Below are 25,295 nucleotides of genomic sequence, written 5' to 3'. Positions count from 1 at the left end.
CAGTATCACAAAATCATCATCTGAAAACACCAACATGTACAAAGAATTATGATGATGATTGATGATGGTGATGATGTGTCATAACTGAATGGTCACCGAGGCATGCCTTTAGTCTGGATACAACAATTCTGGAAATAATATCAGAATTCAGTTGGTAAAAGTTCATAAATAAATAGTTTCCTCATCTCTGATATTGTTTGTCAGTGTTTAAATCGTTGCCATGCAAATGACAAGAAAAATATAATCAGTCACGTGACTGGGTGGGTTATAGCAGAGGCAGCGGCTTTTGGGTGGTAATTAAACTCCTGTTAGTATCCACGGAGCGAGCGCCTGTTCCAATGGAGGAGCATCTGCAGCGGACGGGTTGCCTTCGGAACACTTTCCCGGAATAATAGTAGATGATTCCTGAGAGAATAAATCGTTTTCATTTGACATCCTCTCTCCTGGTGTAAGGATCTACTTTTTGAAAGGAATAGTTTTACTTCCACCTCTTCGCAGCAGTCGCGTTATTGCACCGATACCCACTGATGTCCGCGCGGTAGCAGCAACAACCGCAGCTTCCCCAAACAACCCATCGCGTGCCACTTGCCAATGCAAACCAAGTGTAAGTGGGGAGAAGCGCTCCGTGGGTAAGGATTTTCACCTTTTATAGCCTATTATTTAATGTTCTATAAATCCTATATCATTTCATATTCAGGCTTCCAATGTAGGCTAATGAGCACGGTGAGCATCGGAGCGAGACTCATTGGAAAAGTTCTAGAATAATTCATGCCCAAGCAGATTTAAATGTGAGCGATGGTGAAACATAATTTCATCAACATTTATAATGCAATAACGTTAGTGTTTTGGACACTGTGTGATATCTGTTAATAACGAACAGTGCAAAGGTCATTGTCACTCTTTATCGTTTTATTTTAGCCTATAAATCAGATCAATGATCATCAGAAGCGAAGAGAATAGACATTGTTTCAACCAGTTCTTCCTTTTTATTTGTTCATAACACGCTTGTGGGTTCAGGACATGTATACTGTCCAGGGCATGTAGGCCCACAGATAGATGTAAGTAGGCTACAGTTTACACTCATTTTCTTATTCAGAATGAGTTCATTCATTGGAAGGTATTACATGTTTATTAATGAACCATCACTTTAGCGGTTGGTTGCCTGATCCTACAACTTTGCTTTACAAACCTAAGCATTTTCACCAGCCACCACCACCCGCTGCTGCAGACTGTCCTATAGCCTGCTGGATCCCAAAGGAGAAATCTAGTTAATAGAACCATTATGATAGACTACTATACAGTTCCTGCTTCCAGTCTGTACAGGGGGCGATTGAGAGACAGAGGGTGCATCCCACATGGTACCCTATTCCCTATGAAGTGCACTACTTTTGACCAGAACCCAATAGAGCACTGGTCAAAAATAGTGCACTATATAGGGAATAGGGTGCCATTTGGGACGTACCCAGACAGTGAGAGTTCCTCCTACTTGACACAGCGATCACAGCCTCCTCACCCTCCCAGCTTCTGGAACTTTACTCCAGTGCTGCTCTGCGCTGCATAGAGCACCTGACCTCTAACCTTTAACCCCTGGCTCAGGGACATTTTAAGCCATATTAAAACAGTGGAAGTTGTGTAACTGCTTGGCCGAATTCCACCGCAGCTCAAAATTCCTAAGGCAGAAATCTTAGTCCCTTGTGCACACAACCCCCCCCCCCCCCCTAGCTCCAGTCTGGTGGCTAAAAATACGATGAAGGGCTCGCCGGGTCTGGGTTGGAGAATGTTTCCCAGCCGCTGTGACGGTCCAGACATCCGGTCACATTCAGAAGGGCGCTGATCTCTCTGGTCGCTGCAGCAGAACTACAGATATCTCTGGTCTCTTTGGTCGCTGTAGCAGAACTATAGATCTCGCTGGTCCCTTTTGTTGCTGCAGCAGAACTACAGATCTCTCGGGTTTCTTTGGTCGCTGTAGCAGAACTATAGATCTCGCTGGTCCCTTTTGTTGCTGCAGCAGAACTACAGATCTCTCTGGTCCCTCTGGTCGCTGTAGCAGAACTACAGATCTCGCTGGTCCCTTTTGTTGCTGCAGCAGAACTACAGATCTCTCTGGTCTCTTTGGTCGCTGCAGCAGATCTACAGATCTCTCTGGTCCCTTTGGTCGCTGCAGCAGAACTACAGATCTCTCTGGTCCCTTTGGTCGCTGCAGCAGAACTACATATCTCTCTGGTCCCTCTGGTCGCTGCAGCAGAACTACAGATCTCTCTGGTCTCTTTGGTCGCTGCAGCAGAACTACAGATCTCTCTGGTCCCTTTGGTCGCTGCAGCAGAACTACAGATCTCTCTGGTCGCTGTAGCAGAACTACAGATCTCGCTGGTCCCTTTTGTTGCTGCAGCAGAACTACAGATCTCTCTGGTCCCTTTGGTCGCTGCAGCAGAACTACAGATCTCGCTGGTCCCTTTTGTTGCTGCAGCAGAACTACAGATCTATCTGGTCCCTCTGGTCGCTGCAGCAGAACTACAGATCTATCTGGTCCCTCTGGTCGCTGCAGCAGAACTACAGATCGCTCTAGTCCCTCTGGTCGCTGCAGCAGAACTACAGATCTCTCTGGTCCCTTTGGTCGCTGCAGCAGAACTACAGATATCTCTGGTCCCTCTGGTCGCTGCAGCAGAACTACAGATATCTCTGGTCCCTGCAGCAGAACTACAGATCTCTCTGGTCCCTTTGGTCGCTGTAGCAGAACTACAGATATCTCTGGTCCCTCTGGTCGCTGCAGCAGAACTACAGATCTCTCTGGTCCCTTTGGTCGCTGCAGCAGAACTACATATCTCTCTGGTCCCTTTGGTCGCTGCAGCAGAACTACAGATCTCTCTGGTCCCTCTGGTCCCTGCAGCAGAACTACAGATCTCTCTGGTCCCTTTGGTCGCTGTAGCAGAACTACAGATATCTCTGGTCCCTCTGGTCGCTGCAGGAGAACTACAGATCTCTCTGGTCCCTCTGGTCGCTGCAGCAGAACTACAGATCGCTCTAGTCCCTCTGGTCGCTGCAGCAGAACTACAGATCTCTCTGGTCCCTTTGGTCGCTGCAGCAGAACTACAGATCTCTCTGGTCCCTTTGGTCGCTGCAGCAGAACTACAGATATCTCTGGTCCCTCTGGTCGCTGCAGCAGAACTACAGATATCTCTGGTCCCTGCAGCAGAACTACAGATCTCTCTGGTCCCTTTGGTCGCTGTAGCAGAACTACAGATATCTCTGGTCCCTCTGGTCGCTGCAGCAGAACTACAGATCTCTCTGGTCCCTCTGGTCGCTGCAGCAGAACTACATATCTCTCTGGTCCCTTTGGTCGCTGCAGCAGAACTACAGATCTCTCTGGTCCCTCTGGTCCCTGCAGCAGAACTACAGATCTCTCTGGTCCCTTTGGTCGCTGTAGCAGAACTACAGATATCTCTGGTCCCTCTGGTCGCTGCAGGAGAACTACAGATCTCTCTGGTCCCTTTGGTCGCTGTAGCAGAACTACAGATCTCTCTGGTCCCTCTGGTCGCTGCAGCAGAACTACAGATCTCTCTGGTCCCTTTGGTCGCTGCAGCAGAACTACAGATCTCTCTGGTCCCTCTGGTCGCTGCAGCAGAACTACAGATCTCTCTGGTCCTTCTGGTCGCTGCAGCAGAACTACATATATCTCTGGTCCCTTTGGTCGCTGCAGCAGAACTACGGATCTCTCTGTTCCCTTTGGTCGCTGCAGCAGAACTACAGATCTCTCTGGTCCCTTTGGTCGCTGCAGCAGAACTACAGACCTCTCTGGTCCCTCTGGTCGCTGCAGCAGAACTACAGATCTCTCTGGTCCCTCTGGTCGCTGCAGCAGAACTACAGATATATCTCTGGTCGCTGCAGCAGAACTACAGATCTCTCTAGTCCCTCTGGTCGCTGCAGCAGAACTACAGATCTCTCTGGTCCCTTTGGTCGCTGCAGCAGAACTACAGATCTCTCTGGTCCCTCTGGTCGCTGCAGCAGAACTACAGACCTCTCTGGTCCCTCTGGTCGCTGCAGCAGAACTACAGATCTCTCTGGTCCCTCTGGTCGCTGCAGCAGAACTACAGATATATCTCTGGTCGCTGCAGCAGAACTACAGATCTCTCTAGTCCCTCTGGTCGCTGCAGCAGAACTACAGATCTCTCTGGTCCCTTTGGTCGCTGCAGCAGAACTACAGATCTCTCTAGTCCCTCTGGTCGCTGCAGCAGAACTACAGATCTCTCTGGTCCCTTTGGTCGCTGCAGCAGAACTACAGATCTCTCTGGTCCCTCTGGTCGCTGCAGCAGAACTACAGATATCTCTGGTCCCTTTGGTCGCTGCAGCAGAACTACGGATCTCTCTGTTCCCTTTGGTCGCTGCAGCAGAACTACAGATCTCTCTGGTCCCTTTGGTCGCTGCAGCAGAACTACAGACCTCTCTGGTCCCTCTGGTCGCTGCAGCAGAACTACAGATCTCTCTGGTCCCTCTGGTCGCTGCAGCAGAACTACAGATATATCTCTGGTCGCTGCAGCAGAACTACAGATCTCTCTAGTCCCTCTGGTCGCTGTAGCAGAACTACAGATCTCTCTGGTCCCTTTGGTCGCTGCAGCAGAACTACAGATCTCTCTGGTCCCTCTGGTCGCTGCAGCAGAACTACAGATCTCTCTGGTCCCTCTGGTTGCTGCAGCAGAACTACAGATCTCTCTGGTCCCTTTGGTCGCTGCAGCAGAACTACAGATCTCTCTGGTCCCTCTGGTCGCTGCAGCAGAACTACAGATCTCTCTGGTCCCTCTGGTCGCTGCAGCAGAACTACAGATCTCTCTGGTCCCTTTGGTCGCTGCAGCAAAACTACAGATCTCTGTTCCCTTTGGTCGCTGCAGCAGAACTACAGATCTCTCTGGTCTCTCTGGTCGCTGCAGCAGAACTACGGATCTCTCTGGTCCCTTTGGTCGCTGCAGCAGAACTACAAATCTCTCTGGTCCCTCTGGTCGCTGCAGCAGAACTACAGATCTCTCTGGTCCCTTTGGTCGCTGCAGCAGAACTACAAGTCTCTCTGGTCACTGCAGCAGAACTGCAGTGTCTATAGAGATCATGACTAATATAAGAAATAGCATAATCATATAAACAAACACTAAATCACATGTAACAGTGAGAGAAGGGACTGTTTTATCAGCTTAAAGACCACTGATGTATTACTAGCTCACCACATCTCACCTATCTAGGTATTTAATGACATCACATCTCACCTGTCTAGGTATTTAGTGACATCACATCTCACCTGTCTAGGTATTTAGTGACATCACATCTCACCTGTCTAGGTATTTAGTGACATCACATCTCACCTGTCTAGGTATTTAGTGACATCACATCTCACCTGTCTAGGTATTTAGTGACATCACATCTCACCTGTCTAGGTATTTAATGACATCACATCTCACCTGTCTAGGTATTTAGTGACATCACATCTCACCTGTCTAGGTATTTAGTGACATCACATCTCACCTGTCTAGGTATTTAGTGACATCACATCTCACCTGTCTAGATATTTAGTGACATCACATCTCACCTGTCTAGGTATTTAGTGACATCACATCTCACCTGTCTAGGTATTTAGTGACATCACATCTCACCTGTGTAGGTATTTAGTGACATCACATCTCACCTGTCTAGGTATTTAGTGACATCACATCTCACCTGTCTAGGTATTTAGTGACATCACATCTCACCTGTCTAGGTATTTAGTGACATCACATCTCACCTGTCTAGATATTTAGTGACATCACATCTCACCTGTCTAGGTATTTAGTGACATCACATCTCACCTTTCTAGGTATTTAGTGACATCACATCTCACCTGTCTAGGTATTTAGTGACATCACATCTCACCTGTGTAGGTATTTAGTGACATCACATCTCACCTGTCTAGGTATTTAGTGACATCACATCTCACCTGTCTAGGTATTTAGTGACATCACATCTCACCTGTCTAGGTATTTAGTGACATCACATCTCACCTGTCTAGATATTTAGTGACATCACATCTCACCTGTCTAGGTATTTAGTGACATCACATCTCACCTTTCTAGGTATTTAGTGACATCACATCTCACCTGTCTAGGTATTTAGTGACATCACATCTCACCTGTGTAGGTATTTAGTGACATCACATCTCACCTGTCTAGGTATTTAGTGACATCACATCTCACCTGTCTAGGTATTTAGTAACATAACATCTCACCGGTCCTCTCCCCTCTCCTAGGTCCCCCTCCTCCATGGCCTCTGTTCCCTCCATCCCATCCCCCCTTCCCCTCCTCTCCCTCTTCCTCCTCTTCTCCATTCCTCCAGTGGCTTCTATCCGACCCCAATGGCCCCTGCAGCGCGTCCCCGTGGTCTTACCCCAGGTGACAGAGGACCGCCCCGCCCCCCACTTCCAGGCTGATGCCCGATTGGACGTCACCTCCCCATGTGACCCGGAATGCCACAAGAAGGCTCCTCCCCCCAGCTACTGGGACCTGCGTAGCATCCTGTCATACGAGACGCTCCATAGCAACGGTCGCCTCACCGAAACCGCCGTGGGGATCTACGGGTACACTGCCCGCCCCCAGACCACGCCAGCACCCCATTCCAGAAGCAAACGCCAGATCTTTGGCCATGACGGGCGTTTCAGCATCATAGGGCAAGACTTCCTGTTGAACTACCCGTTCTCGGCGGCAGTCAAGCTGTCTACCGGGTGTTCCGGAACGCTGGTGGGCGACCGGCACGTTTTGACCGCCGCCCACTGCATCCACGATGGGAAGAACTACGTGAAAGGGGCGCAGAAGCTCCGGGTGGGTTTCCTGAAGCCAAAGCAGCGTGACTCTCCCAATCCCGCCTCTGCCACCAATGCATCCAACGCCCATCTGTCACCCCCAAATAAAATGAAGTTCCAGTGGATTCGTGCCAAGCGCACCCATGTGCCCAAAGGCTGGATCAAGGGCAACGGCAATGACATTGGAATGGACTACGACTACGCCTTGTTAGAGCTCAAGAAGGCCCACAAGAGACGCCACATGAAGCTGGGTGTCTCCCCGCCGGCGAAGCAACTGCCCGGGCGCCGGGTCCAGTTCTCCGGCTACGACAACGACCGGCCGGGCCAGCTGGTCTACCGGTTCTGCCGGGCTGGAGAGGAGACGTCGGACCTACTCTACCAGCACTGTGATGCCCAGCCCGGGGCCAGCGGCTCGGGGGTCTACGCCCGTATGTGGGACCGGAGGAGGCGGCGCTGGGAGAGGAAGGTGATCGGGGTGTTCTCGGGGCACCAGTGGGTGGATCGAGACGGGGCGTCACAGGAGTTTAACGTGGCGGTGAGGGTGACGCCGCTGAAATATGCCCAGATCTGCTACTGGATCAAAGGAAACTACGTAGACTGCCGAGAAGGATGAGGAAGAGGTGGAGTTGACCGATGGACATTGACATGTCATGCACATACTGTACACACACACACACACACACACACACACACACAAACGAAAAGGATTGATGGAGGAGAAAGTGAAGTGGGTCTTTACTTCCCTTGCTGAGGAAGAGGAAGTGAAGTTGACCAATGGAAATGTCATTCATGCACATGCAGTACATACTTCATCATGTATTAATATTGTTCCATTATTAACACATCCATCGTTGTGCATGCAGAGACATCCTCCAACACACAACTGTAACCACTCAGATTTACATCCAGGAAGTCATACTGTCATACTGTACATACATACAACCTCACTAACCCTTTCAACCACACATGAAATAAAATGTAATAATGTATTTGTGCCGACTTGCTGCATTATCAACACTGTGCTTTGAAACATAACTGAAAAGGTTCTTATGACTGAGCTTAAGGAGATGGCTTTGACCAAGACTCCCTGGACCGACATGTCATGATGGTTAAGAGAACATTTAATGCACTGAAAGAAAGGATGAAATAAAAGCAGGAAGAAGGTGTGTAAGAGATGGTGGAGAGCCGGGGAGACAGACACATGGTTTCACTGCTAATTCTATAGATTGTAAGAGCTCTGTTGGGACATCTCCTGTTTTTGCCAATGAATGCAACCCTGTCATCAACCAAAGGTGCTATCCTGCTCTTCAAAGTACTACAAAGTACTGTCACAGTACAAATTGTTGGTGTTTCAAATGGCCCCGAGTAAAATATCCATAGCTCCCTCTGCTGGGTCAAAGACAATACTACAGGCCACTGATGCATCGCACCGGAGAGTTGACTCATCGTTGCCTCTGCCATACGGATCCTCATCTACTCAAGATATGCACTTTGTCAAACTTTATGGTTGAGCTATTTTTGTGTTTTAAAAACAATTGTTCTGCAATATATATCAACTTTATAATGCTTTGGAATAAAATGCATAATGCTGTTTTGCAAATCGGTCTTTGTGGTTTCATCTCTCATCTACACGATCTCGTGGACAAACAATCACATTTCACAAGTCAGTTTAACAGCTTTTTTATTTTATTATTTTATTTCATATTTCAACGGCATAAGAAATGCTCTCGGAAATCAAATACTGTGAGCCATACGAGAGTCCATGCCCCCCCCACCCCACCGGCTAACATCTCAGGAACCACATTCATATGACATTGCAATCTGCTGAGAGCCGCCTGCAACAGGACTACAGTAAAGACGACGAGGAACGCGCCCATGAACAAACACGTTCATCCAGGTAACTTGGGATTTTGGCACGTCGAAAAACATGAATCATTCTAGTTCAGCTGCTCATAGAAATAGAACGAAATAGAACGGGTGAATGGACAATTATGGCACTAGAACCCATCTCAGGTCTTCATCTGGAAATAACACTGCTTGCAGCTGAGCAGAACTTTTAGATTTGAAGATATCGAGTGTAATTTGTGATTTAATTTTAAAGCACAAACTGGAAAGTAAAACACATACATACATAACTGCACATTCAATGTGGTTTGCATCCCATCTAGAAAACGGCCATGCAATCTGTTGCGGTGGTGGTGTCCATTCTATTCAGACTATATCTATGTTTTTCGCTGCTCAGGCACAGTAAAATAAAGAGAGGCTATTTGTGGTGAATGAACGACCTGAATGAACATGACACTGCAAAGGAGACATTGGGCCTGTCCCAAACAGCACCCTATTCCCTATATAGTGCACTACTTTTGACCTGGGCCCACGAGGCTGTAGACAAAAGGAGTGCACTATGTAGGGAATAGGGTGCCATTTGGGACGCACAATGTTCTACAGGCACCAGAGTCAGCGCTCATGGCCAAACTGCAGACAGTCTTGCTACGAAACGAATCCTAATAAAATACAGTAAGAGGATGAATACGTCCTCTACAGAGGCAGTGTGCAGGGAGAGGCGGGCACTCCTCCTCAGTCTCTTCCTTGATTGGCCAACCGAGCCAAAGTCTCTTCCTTGATTGGCCCGCCGGCGCCAAAGTCTATCCCTCTGATTGGCTCTGAAGCCTTCTTTTAAGCATCTTTGGTGGAAGTCGGAACGCGGCGAGCATAGGAGGAGGAGCTTAGCACAGCGTGGGGGCTGGGCCTCATGGCATCATGAACACAACTCACTCTCTCCCATTCAATCGCTTTGCACCACGAGGCAACAAACATCACATGACAATACTACCGTAATGCCCTGTGTTACTTTTGAAACAGTATACAAAATAAAATATTATTTAAATAGGTATAAACATTGCATGAAAAATAGAACCGTATCAAAACAATATGAGTTCACAGTCAATCTCCCCCCTCCACCCCTTCCATCCCATCTCCCCTCCATCCCTCCAGGGAGGCTAGGGAGTATCCCAACCCTCTTCCCCCAGCTCCAGAACCGTCTCCTGGGGTGTCACTGGGACTTCAGCCCCATGCCGTTGGTGCTGTTGGTAGTGCTGCAGCCTGTACTGGAGGTCAGAGGGTAGGAGTAGGCCTTGCCCAGCACGATGCGGTCCCGGAGCAGCTTGAAGAGGACGTAGTAGTTGCAGAAGAGGATGAGGCCCAGGGAGAGGGTGTGGTTCCAGCTTTCAGAGCGGAGCAGGGAGTACAGCTGGTACAGGACCACGCTAGACTCGATCCAGATCAACAGGTTCAGGATCCGCAGCGGCTTGTGGAAAAGGAACTACAACGCAATAAATACATATCAAAATATGTATTTATTTATAAACACGTATTTCTATTGAAATATCAGTGAAATCTCAAGGCAGGATATAAAGACATGAAAGGGGCTGGAGAAAGGCAGTGACTCACGTAAAACCTAGCGTGGGAGACGTCTGACGGCAGGGCCACGTTGTAGGGTCCCACAGCCTTGTATAGACTACGACTGTGGCGTACTAACACCCCCTGGGGCCAGACTGTACTCTCAGACCACCTGCAACACACAACACAAAGTTGAGATTCATCCTACAACAGATGCTCAAGAGATCACATAAAAACATCCCTTGAAGAAGGCCAGATAGCAGAGTGTGGTGGACAGCAGGGTGGCAAACCCTCTTCCTGGAGACACACTCGATATGCAGGGTTTTGCTCTATCCCTGCTTTAACACACCTGGTCGAGTCCTGAAGAGCAGTTGATTAGTAGAATTAGATGTGTTGGAACAAAAGCCTGCACATGGCTAGCTCTCCAGGAGAAAGGTTGGGTTACCTAGTGACACACACGTGCTGTGGGGCGTTGCTGTAGAAGTGTGTGTGTGTGTGTGTGTGGACTACCTACAGGTGCTGTGGGGCGTTGCTGTAGGATCCGTGCTCCAGTTTCTGCCAGCGCCCCAGATGGGCTGCAGAGCGATGCAGCAGGTCACAGTAGCTGGGAGGTAACAGCTGGCTCATCAGCATCACAAACGCATTGATCCACACCATGATCAGGTGCTCACAGGACCAGCGCATGTCATAGTACTGGGTACTCTGTAGGGGGAGAGAAGAAGACGTTTTAGGGTTCAAGGGTCTTGCTTAACACAACGGCAGGAGACGACATCTAGGATACCTGGAGACTTGTGGAGGAAACTGTGAACACACAAAAACCCAGGGGAGGGAATATGACTACCAGGAGGGTTGACAGATCCTTGGATAATAGGGAGGGGAGATGAGTACCAGGAGGGTTGACAGATCCTTGGATAATAGGGAGGGGAGGTGAGTACCAGGAGGGTTGACAGATCCTTGGATAATAGGGAGGGGAGGTGAGTACCAGGAGGGTTGACAGATCCTTGGATAATAGGGAGGGGAGGTGAGTACCAGGAGGGTTGACAGATCCTTGGATAATAGGGAGGGGAGGTGAGTACCAGGAGGGTTGACAGATCCTTGGATAATAGGGAGGGGAGGTGAGTACCAGGAGGGTTGACAGATCCTTGGATAATAGGGAGGGGAGGTGAGTACCAGGAGGGTTGACAGATCCTTGGATAATAGGGAGGGGAGGTGAGTACCAGGAGGGTTGACAGATCCTTGGATAATAGGGAGGGGAGGGGAGTACCAGGAGGGTTGACAGATCCTTGGATAATAGGGAGGGGAGGTGAGTACCAGGAGGGTTGACAGTTCCTTCGATAATAGGGAGGGGAGGTGAAGGAGAGCAGCAACTTCCAATGTACCGCCTGCTAGAGAGATGAAAGAGAGAGGCAGAAACAGTGGGAGAGAGAGAGGACTGTGACGTACCTTGACGAAGCAGAGAGAGGAAGGCTACGTAGAAAGGGTTAGGGTTAGTACCTTGACGAAGCAGAGAGAGGAAGGCTACGTAGTAAGGGTTAGGGTTAGTACCTTGACGAAGCAGAGAGAGGAAGGCTACGTAGTAAGGGTTAGTACCTTGACGAAGCAGAGAGAGGAAGGCTACGTAGTAAGGGTTAGTACCTTGACGAAGCAGAGAGAGGAAGGCTACGTAGTAAGGGTTAGGGTTAGTACCTTGACGAAGCAGAGAGAGAGGAAGGCTACGTAGTAAGGGTTAGGGTTAGTACCTTGATGAAGCAGAGAGAGGAAGGCTACGTAGTAAGGGTTAGGGTTAGTACCTTGACGAAGCAGAGAGAGAGGCTACGTAGTAAGGGTTAGGGTTAGTACCTTGATGAAGCAGAGAGAGAGGAAGGCTACGTAGTAAGAGTTAGTACCTTGATGAAGCAGAGAGAGGAAGGCTACGTAGTAAGGGTTAGTACCTTGATGAAGCAGAGAGAGAGGAAGGCTACGTAGTAAGGGTTAGGGTTAGTACCTTGACGAAGCAGAGAGAAGAAGGCTACGTAGTAAGGGTTAGGGTTAGTACCTTGATGAAGCAGAGAGAGAGGAAGGCTACGTAGTAAGAGTTAGTACCTTGATGAAGCAGAGAGAGGAATGCTACGTAGTAAGGGTTAGTACCTTGATGAAGCAGAGAGAGAGGAAGGCTACGTAGTAAGGGTTAGGGTTAGTACCTTGACGAAGCAGAGAGAGGAAGGCTACGTAGTAAGGGTTAGTACCTTGACAAAGCAGAGAGGAAGGCTACGTAGTAAGGGTTAGTACCTTGAAGCAGAGAGAGGAAGGCTACGTAGTAAGGATTAGGGTTAGTACCTTGACGAAGCAGAGAGAGGAAGGCTACGTAGTAAGGGTTAGGGTTAGTACCTTGAAGCAGAGAGAGGAAGGCTACGTAGTAAGGATTAGGGTTAGTACCTTGACGAAGCAGAGAGAGTAAGGCTACGTAGTAAGGGTTAGTACCTTGACGAAGCAGAGAGAGAGGAAGGCTACGTAGTAAGGGTTAGTACCTTGACGAAGCAGAGAGAGAGGAAGGCTACGTAGTAAGGGTTAGGGTTAGTACCTTGACGAAGCAGAGAGAAGAAGGCTACGTGGTTAGGGTTAGTACCTTGACGAAGCAGAGAGAGGAAGGCTATGTAGTAAGGGTTAGTACCTTGACGAAGCAGAGAGAGTGGAAGGCTACGTAGTAAGGGTTAGGGTTAGTACCTTGACGAAGCAGAGAGAGAGGAAGGCTACGTAGTAAGGGTTAGTACCTTGATGAAGCAGAGAGAGTGGAAGGCTACGTAGTAAGGGTTAGTACCTTGACGAAGCAGAGAGAGAGGAAGGCTACGTAGTAAGGGTTAGGGTTAGTACCTTGACGAAGCAGAGAGAGAGGAAGGCTACGTAGTAAAGGTTAGTACCTTGACGAAGCAGAGCAAGGAAGGCTACGTAGTAAGGGTTAGTACCTTGACGAAGCAGAGAGGGAGGAAGGCTACGTAGTAAGGGTTAGTACCTTGACGAAGCAGAGAGAGGAAGGCTACGTAGTAAGGGTTAGTACCTTGACGAAGCAGAGAGGAAGGAAGGCTACGTAGTAAGGGTTAGGGTTAGTACCTTGACGAAGCAGAGAGAGGAAGGCTACGTAGTAAGGGTTAATACCTTGACGAAGCAGAGAGAGAGGAAGGCTACGTAGTAAGGGTTAGTACCTTGACGAAGCAGAGAGAGGAAGGCTACGTAGTAAGGGTTAATACCTTGACGAAGCAGAGAGAGAGGAAGGCTACGTAGTAAGGGTTAGGGTTAGTACCTTGACGAAGCAGAGAGAGAGGAAGGCTACGTAGTAAGGGTTAATACCTTGACGAAGCAGAGAGAGAGGAAGGCTACGTAGTAAGGGTTAGTACCTTGACGAAGCAGAGAGAGGAAGGCTACGTAGTAAGGGTTAATACCTTGACGAAGCAGAGAGAGAGGAAGGCTACGTAGTAAGGGTTAGTACCTTGACGAAGCAGAGAGAGGAAGGCTGGGTAGTAAGGGTTAGTACCTTGATGAAGCAGAGAGAGGAAGGCTACGTAATAAGGGTTAGGGTTAGTACCTTGACGAAGCAGAGAGAGGAAGGCTACGTAGTAAGGGTTAGGGTTAGTACCTTGACAAAGCAGAGAGAGGAAGGCTACGTAGTAAGGGTTAGTACCTTGACAAAGCAGAGAGGAAGGCAACGTAGTAAGGGTTAGTACCTTGACAAAGCAGAGAGGAAGGCAACGTAATAAGGGTTAGTACCTTGACGAAGCAGAGAGGGAGGAAGGCTACGTAGTAAGCGCTGAACAGGGAGTTGAACAGGACTTCCTTGATGCGGCGGTTGAAGTCGCTCCGGAGTTCCTCCACCTCGCTGCGGATGAGTTCTGGAGACGGGGGCTGGGGACAGGTGTGGTGGGGGATTTGGCCTGGAGAGGTAAACTGCTCTCTCAGGTTCTCCCTCAGTAACGCTAGGAAGTCCTTGGGCCTGGAGGGAGAAGGGAGAAGTAGGAACGATGATCTAGGATCAGTTTTTTCATAATGGATAACTACATGGACAGGGCAGACCAGGGCCCCGTATCCACAAAGTATCTCAGAGTAGAAAATTGGTCGTAAGTGCTGAGAATAGACAGTTTACTTCCTACTCTTATGGGTAAAAATAAGTTACCCATGAATCCTCTTTATTATTAAGAGTCACGCCCTAGGCCCCAGTCCACAAAGCATCTCAGAAAAGGTCCTAGGAATCCTGTTAAAACCAGTTTTAAGATTTTAAAAAAACTCCCAGCTCAGAGTAGGTTTTAGGATGATGTTAAGACAAACTCTGAGCCAGGAGTAAAATCATGAGAGTTTATCTCAGCTGGTTCTCACGACAGTTTGAGGTACCGCAAAGGAAAGACAGTGATGACGCTCATTAACCAAGGTGCAAATTATTTGATTTATTAGGATCCCTATCAGCCAACGTCAATGGTGACAGCTAGTCTTCCTGGGGTCCGACACATAACGAAAAATACATTACAGACAAAATACTTTACAATTTACATACATTTAAAAACATTAACATGTAGTGTGTGTGTGTGCATCTATCAGTTCCACATATATGTCAGTACATACACACAACAAGTAGGTCACATGGGGGAGAGGCGTTGTGCCGTGAGGTGTTGCTTTATTTGTTTTTTGAAACCAGGTTTGCTGTTCACTTGCGCTATATAAGACGGAAGGGAGTTCCATGCACTCAGTGGTCCTCTGTAGCTCAATTGGTAGAGCATGGCGCTTGTAACGCCAGGGTAGTGGGTTCGATCCCCGGGACCACCCATACGTAAAAATGTATGCACACATGACTGTAAGTCGCTTTGGATAAAAGCGTCTGCTAAATGGCATATTTATTTATTTAATTTATTGCTCTGTATAATACTGTACGTTTCCTTGAATTTGTTCTGGACCTGGGGACTGTGAAAAGACCCCTGGTGGCATGTCTTGTGGGGTAAGTGTGTGTGTCAGTGCTGTGTGTAAGTTGTCTATGCAAACAATTTGGAATTTCCAACACATTAAATGTTTCTTATAAACAGAAGAAGAGACACAGTCAGTCTCTCCTCAACTCTTAGCCAAGAGAGACTGGCATGCATAGTATCTATATTAGCCCTCTGATTACAATGAAGAGCAAGATGTGCCGCTCTGTTCTGGGCCAGCTGCAGCTTAACTAGGTCTTTCTTTGCAGCACTGGACCATATGACTAGTTTTATCTTGATTATTGTCCAGAGCCTGCATGACTTGCTTTGTGGAGTGTGGTGTCAAAAAAGACCTAGTTATTACAGACAGACCTCTCCCCATCTTTACAACCATTGAATCAATATGTTTTGAACATGAGTTTACAATCTAAGGTAACACCAAGTAATTTAGTCTCAACTTGTTCAACAGCCACAACATTCGTTACCAGATTCAGCTGAGGTCTAGAACTTAGGGAGTGATTTGTACCAAATACAACGTTCTTAGTTTTAGAGTTGTTCAGGACCAGTTTATTACTGGCCACCCACTCCAAAACTGACTGCAACTCTTTGTTAAGGGTTTCAGTGACTTCATTAGCTGTGGTTGCTGATGCGTATATGGTTGAATCATCAGCATACAGACACACATGCTTTGTTTAATGCCAGTGGCAGGTCATTGGTAGAAATAGAAAAGAGTAGAGGGCCTAGAGAGCTGCCCTGTGGTACACCACACTTTACATTTGACATTAGAGAAGCTTCCATTAAAGAAAACCCTCTGAGTTCTATTAGATAGATAGCTCTGAATCCATGATATGGCAGAGGTTGAAAAGCCATAACACATAAGTTCTCAACAACAGGTTATGGTTAGGGCTGTTGCGGTGACTGTATTACCGCCACACCGGCGGTCATGAGTCATGAAGGCAGTCAAATTCCACGTGACCGTTTAGTCATGGTAATTAGGCTTCTCCAAGCTCTGATGCTGCTGATGGTCATTAGTAGCCTACCAAACTTGCTAACTGACTGGTACTCAGCACTATTGTCCCTCTAATCACTCTGACATCAATACAAATGTAATCGAAAATCTAATCAAACACTTCATGAGAGCCCATGAGCTCAGGTTGCGCAACATTTTTATAGGCTATGCAATTGCACGAGAAAACAGAGTGATGGCCTCTATTAAAAAGAGGAGGATCCCATCAGCTCTCTATAGGCTAGGCCTACTATATTTTATTTCTCAACTTTCCTAATATTAAGCACATTGCTAATCTTTACAACAGGAGAATAGCCTACCTGGCTGGCATGTCCTACCTGGCTGTCCTCCATTCGCTATTTAAGTGCAGAGATTACATGTATTTTTTCCCCTGCCCCTGTTTCGAGACAGGTGAAATGATAATGGTCCATTCTAAATCAAAACTAATTTCACACATATATTATTTAGTATATGTAAAGACAAGATTAAATCAAGAATTGTCTGATGGGTGACAATATTAGCCTATCGCTTGTGAATTATATATTATCACCTGTGAATGATGCCCAGCTTAAGGCAAGAAACAATGCCTTTTTTGTGTGTGACTTTTCGAATCATAGTCACACACCTCATGTAGCCTAGCCTATAGGCCTATATGTTTTGATAAGGTTTGTATCACAACTAAAGTGGCCAAATAACTTCTTAAAACGAAGCACATTAATTCACTTTACAATGGGTGTAGAGCCTAACTGGTATGCAGCGCGAGAGTTTCAAGTTTGGGGAAGATCATTTTCACCATAAAAATGCAAATAGATCAGGACCTAACATGGAAAACTCACAAGTATGCTATTCTGTTCTTCTGAAATAGACTATATTTTCTTCATATCATGTTTCTTTAGACCTGTCTAAAATAAATAATGGATTTATTGTGAAGGTGTAGGCTCTATTCCATGGATTTATTAGACTTTTTAAAACGTAAATGACCCAAAAGGTTTGCATCAGTGGCTTGTAGGCTATGTGTGGAAGCCAGGAGATGCTACATGTGTTTATGTTAATTACAGTCAATTACCGTGAGACCGATAGTTATTTGCTTGACACCGGCTGACGAAATCCCGTGACCGCTACAGCCCTAGTTATGGTCAATAATATCAAAGGCTGCACTGAAATCTAACAGTACAGCTCCCACAATCTTCTTATTATCCATTTCTTTCAACTCATGAGGTGTCCTAAATATCTGTTGACAAGGTGGGACTCTTATGACTTAAGAGGCTTCATGCAGAGTTTTTATTTTTAACCAATAAGAGCAGGAGATGTCTATTCTCAGCACTTAAGACCAATTTTCCACTGTGAGACACTTTATGGATACCGGCCCAGCACTCTGACTATTAACACAGGCCCAGAAATATAACAGGTAAGACGGAAGCAACGTATTCTTCTGTCTTTTTCAGTTTCATTCTTTTTAATTACACTATTATTGCATTTGACAAAATGCCACATGACAGGAATATCAGATTGCAGAGTACTCTCTATGGTACTTTCAAAACGCACACCCTTTAGGTGGGGTGTCGGCTAAAAAGACCATTGACTAAACTCACACAATCAAATAGAGGTATCTGTCCCAGGCTGTGAGAGAGAAGAAATCAATAAGAGTTCCTGACTACCTCTGACTCCATACACACTCCTCTCTTTGCAGGGAACTTATTGCCAGTTGAGTCAATGTTCTGTCCCCCTCTCTGACCAGAAGGGTGTGTTTGGCTGGGGGAGAGAACGTTGAAGAAGGGGAGTGTGTCTGTTGTTTATTTGTTTACCTGAATAAGGGGAGTGTGTGTGTTTACCTGAAGAAGGGGAGTGTGTGTGTTTACCTGAAGAAGGGCCCATCAGACAGGTCCTGGTCTGAGTAACCACAGTCTGAAGGCACAGGCTGGGCCCTGCCCTCCTGATGGAAGCAACACATGGGAACATACACCCCAAACCTGACAGACAGAGAGACAGGGATGAGATAGAGAGGAGAGAGAAAGAGAGAGAGAGAGAGAAATGCAAGAGGGAGAGAGACGTGAGGGAGAGAGAAGTGAAAGAGAGAGGGAGAAGTGAAAGAGGGAGGGAGACGTGAAAGAGGGAGGGAGACGTGAAAGAGGGAGGGAGAAGTGAAAGAGGGAGAGAGAAGTGAAAGAGGGAGAGAGACGTGAAAGAGGGAGAGAGACGTGAAAGAGGGAGAGAGACGTGAAAGAGGGAGAGAGACGTGAAAGAGGGAGAGAGACGTGAAAGAGGGAGAGAGAAGTGAAAGAGGGAGAGAGACGTGAAAGAGGGAGAGAGACTTGAAAGAGGGAGAGAGACGTGAAAGAGGGAGAGAGAAGTGAAAGAGGGAGCGAGAAGTGAAAGAGGGAGAGAGAAGTGAAAGAGGGAGAGAGAAGTGAAAGAGGGAGGGAGAAGTGAAAGAGGGAGCGAGAAGTGAAAGAGGGAGAGAGAAGTGAAAGAGGGAGGGAGAAGTGAAAGAGGGAGAGAGAAGTGAAAGAGGGAGAGAGAAGTGAAAGAGGGAGAGAGACGTGAAAGAGGGAGAGAGAAGTGAAAGAGGGAGAGAGACGTGAAAGAGGGAGAGAGACGTGAAAGAGGGAGAGAGAAATTAGGTAAAATTAGAAAGGGAAAGAAATTGAAAGTTACAACAGGAGTGAGATCAACTAGACAATGGTCAAATATGACGTTGTGGTAATAAAGGCTGGTAACAATAAAATACACTACGCTACTTCCCAGCACATAGACACCATCTCTGAATAAAACCACTAGACTACCATCTACAGAGCTATAGTCACAACAACTCTAGAGCTGCTGTCCTAAAGTAACTACTCTGAAACCTCTGGTAACTCCTGTCTCTGAACAGAGCCACTCACGGGTATCCAAGGAAGAGCAGGTTGAGCACCGAGTGGTTCTTGAACAGGTTGACCAGGGTCCAACAGAGAACCCAGCCACACAGAGTGAGGAGGCTGAGCCGTGCTGCGATCAGAACCACGTACCACACCAAGGAACATGGACTGGTCTGAGACGCCTGGGGGGAGGGACACACCCACAGACAGACAGACAGACAGACAGACAGACAGACAGACAGACAGACAGACAGACAGACAGACAGACAGACAGACACACACCCACAGGTTAGAGGTTACACCAAACACACTCCACCGACAGACAGCACAATCAACCACAATAAATTGCTACACACTAAGCTCTTAACTCAGACATAACAAGACTACAATACAAAGCCACCACAAGTCAGTCAAACACACAACACCCTGGTCAGAGTCCAGACAAAACAATACTAACGATGCAACTAGGAGGATCAGCGTCAGCCTAAAACTAGACACAAGTTCTCTCCCACAAGTAATAATACACCCCAAAACATGATGCAACAAGTTTAGAAACAGCTGAGAAATAGGCAGCTAAAGTTGAGGAAGGGAGAGAGAGAGAGGGAGAGGGAGAGGGAGAGAGACAGAGACAGAGACAGAGACAGACAGAGAGAAGAGATAGAAGAGAGAGAGATAGAAGAGAGAGAGACACAGAGAGAGAGAGCGAGAGAGAGAGCGAGAGAGAGAGCGAGAGAGAGAGTATGATAAACACCTCTGACACTATGGTCCACACCAGTCTCCTGGCCAGCATCACTGTGATGAAGACAGCCAGGTGGTAGTCCATAAGATGGAAGTTCTGCAGAGAGGAGAGACAATAAATAGACTGAAGGAGAGAGAGAGTGTGTGTGTGTGTGTGTGTGTGTACTACTCACCAGAGATGTGGAGGCAGCAGGGTGACTGTAAGGGTACCACCACACGGTCCTGTAGATATTAATATACTGAACAAACAGCGCCACCAGCAGGTAGAGGAAGAGCAGGAACTCAAACAGCAGGCTGCTGTCCAATGGGAGGTCAGGGATCCGGGAGTGACGGACGGGTTCCGGCGTGATGAGGGCGGAGAGGGGCGGGGCAGAGGGTCCCACACAGTTACTGCTCCTGGAAGGAGGGGGACATTGAGAGAAGCTGGGGTTAGTGGTGTGTGTGTGGTGGTTCTGGAGAAGCCTTGAGCTTGAGTGTTATAGCGTGGTGAGAGTGTGTTCTCAAGACTGCTACTGGAGAATGCAGGAATGTGTGTTTTACCGTGAGGGAAAAGGAGAACATGTTGTGGCGAGAAAAGAACTGAACTGAACAGTGACGTGATCTCTATGCCTCTTCCTCCTCTGTGTTCACCTGAGCTGCCATACCTTCTTCCCCTCAGAGGAGGTGTGGTATTAATAATCTGACTACTCCCCCCTCACTCTCATGGTAGATGACGATATGACCGTCTCATGGTAGAAGAAGATATGACCGTCTCATGGTAGAAGAAGATATGACCGTCTCATGGTAGAAGAAGATATGACCGTCTCATGGTAAAAGAAGATATGACCGTCTCATGGTAAAAGAAGATATGACCGTCTCATGGTAGATGAAGATATGACCGTCTCATGGTAAAAGAAGATATGACCGTCTCATGGTAAAAGAAGATATGACCGTCTCATGGTAGATGAAGACAGTAACATTTTAAAAAGACAGTCTGATAAAGTAGCCTAAGGCCTACACATTTCATTTCCTATGGAATAAGGCTTGTGACAATAAATAAAGTAGGTCTGTTTGTGTTTGGGGGGAGGGGGGTTAGGGCTGCTTGTTGTAGTACTGTAGCCCATTCTGTGTGTGTGAGGGCTGTGGACAGTACCTGTGTGTGTGTGTATCCTCACCTGTTCCTGAGTCCGTTGCCGTTGCTGAGGCTGCCCCCCACCAGAGTCTGTAGGGAGGGCAGAGCAGAGCGGCTCAGCTGTTGTCTACTTGGCCCCCTGCGGCCCCCGGGCATGGCCAGGCACCACCTCAACACCCCCTGCTACTGCCTCTCCACCTAGACCCAGAGACCAGCACCACCTCACAGCCAGGCCACTGGAGAGACCGACAGAGAGAAAACAACGTCAGGGTCATGGTCATTAGGCACAACACGTTAGAAAACGGAGTGAAAACAGGGAGGTAGAATACCATCTGAACTTCTGCAATATGAAATGGCTGTTTCGGTTTTCCGTTACAACACATTTTGTTATGGCTTGTGCCTTAATGAACACAACCCAGGTTCAATAAAGAACAGCCTCAATAGAGGACAAAATGTGTAAACACACGTTGCAGATAGACGCCTCCTGAAAAAAACATGCCATGAATGAGTCGCTACTCTACTCGTCGGAGAGGCACGTAGGATGATATGACGTAGGATAAACAATGTATTTCTATCTAAACCTTACAGAACATCGTGTCCTACTGAACGCAGACCTGGGGAAGACGGCGTCAACAAAAGGCAAGACTAGGACAGAGTCAATAGAACAGAGGTAGGTGAATAGGTTTAGTCCTGGGCTAGGTTACTGGTAGGACAACATCATCACCATAGTCAAGCACCCAGGGTCATGCAACATTACATAAGACTACATCCTCAGACTGATCACAGACAGACATCACACAGACAGACACCACACATTACACAGACAGACAGGCATCACACAGACAGGCATCACACAGACAGGCATAACACAGACAGGCATAACACAGAGACAGACAGGCATCACACACAGACAGACAGGCATCACACACAGACAGACAGGCATCACACACAGACAGACAGGCATCACACACAGAGCGACAGGCATCACACACAGAGCGACAGGCATCACACACAGAGCGACAGGCATAACACACAGACAGACAGGCATAACACACAGACAGACAGGCATCACACACAGACAGACAGTCATCACATGCACGTACAAGCACACAGTCATCACACACACCTTACAATGGCAGCCAGGTGAAAGACAACACTTTAGCTACTGTACAGGCCACAGTGACAGAACAAGAGATAACCAAACCAGGTTATCCCAATCCCTGTGTGTGTGTGTGTAAATGAATGGACAATGGGGGAGCTTCCTAGTAGCTGGACATAGGCTAATGTATAGTTTTCCGGAACAGCCCCCACACACACAGCCATTCCATTAAGGGAGACTGAACACAAAGGAGTTCGTGAGAGACACACAATGCCCACAACCACAAAATAAAGTTAACTAGCTAGTCCTATACACTATACCTTGATTACTGGAGGAGCAAGGGAAGGGTTGCAAAGGTGCCGCACTGCCAGTCAACGTAAGACTCGCTAGGCTGTTCTTCCACGTACTAATGTTTCAGGTGATGATGAGTGATAATGGTTATAAAAATATCCCAACTTATCCATGCTTGCGTCAGACTGGAGTAGCAGTAGCCTATCTGCAAACATAGCTAGCTACTGTTCTCAGGCAACACTTTCTTAAGCATGACTGTACTGTAGTGTTGTATCGAAACTGAAGTTTTTCAACAGCAAAATGCGGAAATTGCCCAGATCAGAAGGCATGCGCAATAAAGTAACGGCTTAAATCTGTGGTTGATAGAATGGAAACGGTTCCAATATTATAGGCAACTGTTCCACAAGTCTGACACTTGTATTGCGAGTGCAATATTCCCAATGGCAGAAAATCGAACTTCTAACTACTTTATAACTAGCAGAACATTCTAGAAGATTAAACATTCTCATAGAAGTTGAAAAGTTGTATTTTCAAGACAAGTAGCTAGCTAGTTAAACACATACTGTAGTTACTACACATTTAGCTGGGTATGTATAAGCAATTTGTAACTAGCTAGTTATTTCCAGTAACATAGTCAAGTTAGCTAGTTATTGTGTTATTGGACATGATCGAACTGTCATTTGTTATTATAGAGGAAAGAAACGAGAGCATTTACAGGATTCATCATTTCAAATGGGGAAGTTATGTAGCCTAGGTAACGTTAGTTACATTATGTTGGATTTGATGCATTGTATACAAACACTGCTAGCTAATGAGCTACTCGTGCAGGAATAAAACAGAATACTCACACATCGACAAAAAGCGGATGGTGTGGACACGGATGCATCAGTCAATTGTGGGTTGGCAAGCCGAGATAGTAGCGAACATTTCTCTCGTCTTAAAAATTAATATATTCCTAGGCTTTAGCGGGGAGGGGGTTGTGTGCTACTTATAAACACACAGAACGTTATATCGGTTTACCTCCAACAATAAACATACGGTTAAAAACGAGTCTGTTTGCAGTGCAACACTAGCTAGCTACAGTCACTAGTAGCACACAGAGACCGACGTGGCAAAGCGTTGCCTGTTTTGCGAAAACGTCATCATTCATGCGACGTGTTCTTCTGCCGCGCAGCCGCACATGAATTTGATGACGAATATTTACACAAACGTTACAATCCTCTTGCAAAACATTTTCAACACAGTGTAAATTATGTGAAATAAAAAAAATATGCATTTAATTCCTGCTAACTTTATGTTGAAGAAATTATCACAAACGAGTATGACATCCAATGACATACATCTTATGGATGGCCTTTGATCCTGAATGTAATTTTACTCAAATCAATTGTCAATTTGTCTTTACATTGCCTTGAACTAATCTGATCACAACACAAAGGTGATCATATATAGGTCTGAAGCAGGCATTCACGGTCTGTGTGTATGGAAATTACTGGACAATGGAGGAGCTTCCTAGTGTGTGTGCACGCATGTCCTATAGGCCAGCCTGTTGGGTGTCAGTGTGTCAGTGTGTCCTATAGGCCAGCCTGTTGGGTGTCAGTGTGTCAGTGTGTCCTATAGGCCAGCCTGTTGGGTGTCAGTGTGTCCTATAAGCCAGCCTGTTGGGTGTCAGTGTGTCAGTATGTAATTTGCCTGCAGAATGTTTGAAATGGGAACCAGTTGGGTGAAGACACCTGTACACCAAGGTATCTATAAAATAACTTTATTGAAAACATTTCCTTCATTGTCCCTAAGAGGGAGAAACCTACACCACCAACATTGTCTATCCATAGACATCAAATCATACACAATAATACAGCTGTGATCTTCACATCAAAGCCTAGTTCACCCTGAGGAGGTGGTGGTGGTTTTGCTTTCTCTAACAGGATAAGTTCCTAAGCAAACTGACTTCATGTAACAGCACAGTCTTTGCTCATTTTCCTCACATTGTAAATATCGTGAGCCATACGGATACCTACTTAACTGAATATTCACAAGTCAAGATATCCAGACAGAGTGCACAATTCAAACTATTTACATGTACAACATGTAGAAAAGGGACCTGAGTGATCATGGAGTACAAGCTTACATAGGCTATGGCTAAAAACAAACAGGAAACATATTTTTAAAATACATTTGCTTTGTTTTCTGGTTGACTTTTGACAAACAATTAATTAAGGCATTATGTATTATTCTCATCTATTATGGCAATGATACAAATAAAATGTTAAATATAAAACCAAAATACCATTCAAAACGTCAGCTTAAGATATATGCAGTAACTTCAAAAACAATGAATCTAGAATATCAGATCGACATGTGGAATTGCATGCCGCCAGCTATCATTCAGGAGGACAACATGGCTGATGACCAAAGACAAATGCTTAGCTCTGCAAAATGACCCAACTTCAGCTCTTTCATAGGTTGTCCTTCATCCCTGTCATTCCCCATTAGAATAGCACAATATGAGGAGAGAGAGAGAGAGAGAGAGAGAGAGAGAGAGAGAGAGAGAGAGAGAGAGAGAGAGAGAGAGAGAGAGAGAGAGAGAGAGAGAGAGAGAGAGAGAGAGAGAGAGAGAGAGAGAGAGAGAGAGAGAGTGGAGGAGGACATGACAGCGGGACCTGAGACAATTGCCACAGCTCTTTCTACAGTCTCTGGTTTCCCAATGCTGAGCCTTTCAACTGATCAACTACTGTTGAGGCTTGACTGACTGACTGAATACTGGACTAACTGACTGGCTGGCTGACTACTGTACTGACTGACTGGCTGGCTGACTACTGTACTAACTGACTGGCTGGCTGACTACTGTACTAACTGACTGGCTGGCTGACTACTGTACTAACTGACTGGCTGGCTGACTACTGTACTAACTGACTGGCTGGCTGACTACTGTACTGACTGACTGGCTGGCTGGCTGACTACTGTACTGTGCACACACACAGCTTTTGTTTGCACAAGAGATTGGCAAGATTGGGCACGTGTCTGCTCTAAAAGCGTTCAACCAGCAGAGGGGGCTGTTGTAAT

General features: G+C 46.8%; 2 protein-coding genes across 2 annotated transcripts; one reads left to right on the top strand and one right to left on the bottom strand.

Annotated features, from left to right (window-relative positions):
- The first annotated feature begins 149 nt into the window (after nucleotides 1-149).
- Nucleotides 150-8,409, top strand: LOC311124396 (serine protease 23-like). Its single transcript, XM_084198555.1, has 2 exons — nucleotides 150-629; nucleotides 6,263-8,409. Exons 1-2 carry the CDS (start codon nucleotides 592-594, stop codon nucleotides 7,422-7,424), a joined length of 1,200 nt encoding a protein of 399 aa, XP_084054681.1. The 5' UTR covers nucleotides 150-591; the 3' UTR covers nucleotides 7,425-8,409.
- Nucleotides 8,410-8,475: 66 nt separating this feature from the next.
- LOC311124394 (transmembrane protein 39A-like) lies at nucleotides 8,476-23,346 on the bottom strand. Its single transcript, XM_084198553.1, has 10 exons — nucleotides 23,081-23,346; nucleotides 20,886-21,078; nucleotides 19,905-20,127; nucleotides 19,745-19,828; nucleotides 19,021-19,175; nucleotides 17,998-18,108; nucleotides 13,952-14,174; nucleotides 10,725-10,912; nucleotides 10,262-10,382; nucleotides 8,476-10,133 (listed from the first exon to the last, which is right to left on the bottom strand). The coding sequence occupies exons 2-10, from the start codon at nucleotides 20,996-20,998 to the stop codon at nucleotides 9,864-9,866; spliced, it is 1,488 nt and encodes a 495-aa protein (XP_084054679.1). The 5' UTR covers nucleotides 20,999-21,078; nucleotides 23,081-23,346; the 3' UTR covers nucleotides 8,476-9,863.
- Nucleotides 23,347-25,295: the final 1,949 nt, after the last annotated feature.

This window comes from Coregonus lavaretus, assembly GCF_964263955.1.
Source record: "Coregonus lavaretus genome assembly, contig: HAP1_SCAFFOLD_4444, whole genome shotgun sequence".
NCBI classification, from domain to species: Eukaryota; Metazoa; Chordata; class Actinopteri; order Salmoniformes; family Salmonidae; genus Coregonus; species Coregonus lavaretus.
The sequence above is the reverse complement of the archived record's forward strand: the minus strand, read 5'-3'. Positions and strand labels throughout refer to the sequence as shown.

What these genes read in the sequence shown, in the direction of transcription:
- LOC311124396 (XM_084198555.1), top strand. Translation starts at nt 592, where the DNA reads ATGCAAACCAAGTGTAAGTGGGGAGAAGCGCTCCGTGG. An exon ending in TGGGGAGAAGCGCTCCGTGG is followed by an intron (nt 630 to 6,262) that starts GTAAGGATTTTC and finishes CCCCTCTCCTAG; the next exon opens with GTCCCCCTCCTCCATGGCCT.
- LOC311124394 (XM_084198553.1), bottom strand. Translation starts at nt 20,998, where the DNA reads ATGCCCGGGGGCCGCAGGGGGCCAAGTAGACAACAGCTGAGCCGCTCT. An exon ending in TGTGGACCATAGTGTCAGAG is followed by an intron (nt 19,176 to 19,744) that starts GTGTTTATCATA and finishes CCCTCCCCCCAG; the next exon opens with GCGTCTCAGACCAGTCCATG. An exon ending in AGCAACGCCCCACAGCACCT is followed by an intron (nt 10,383 to 10,724) that starts GTAGGTAGTCCA and finishes TGTGTGTTGCAG; the next exon opens with GTGGTCTGAGAGTACAGTCT.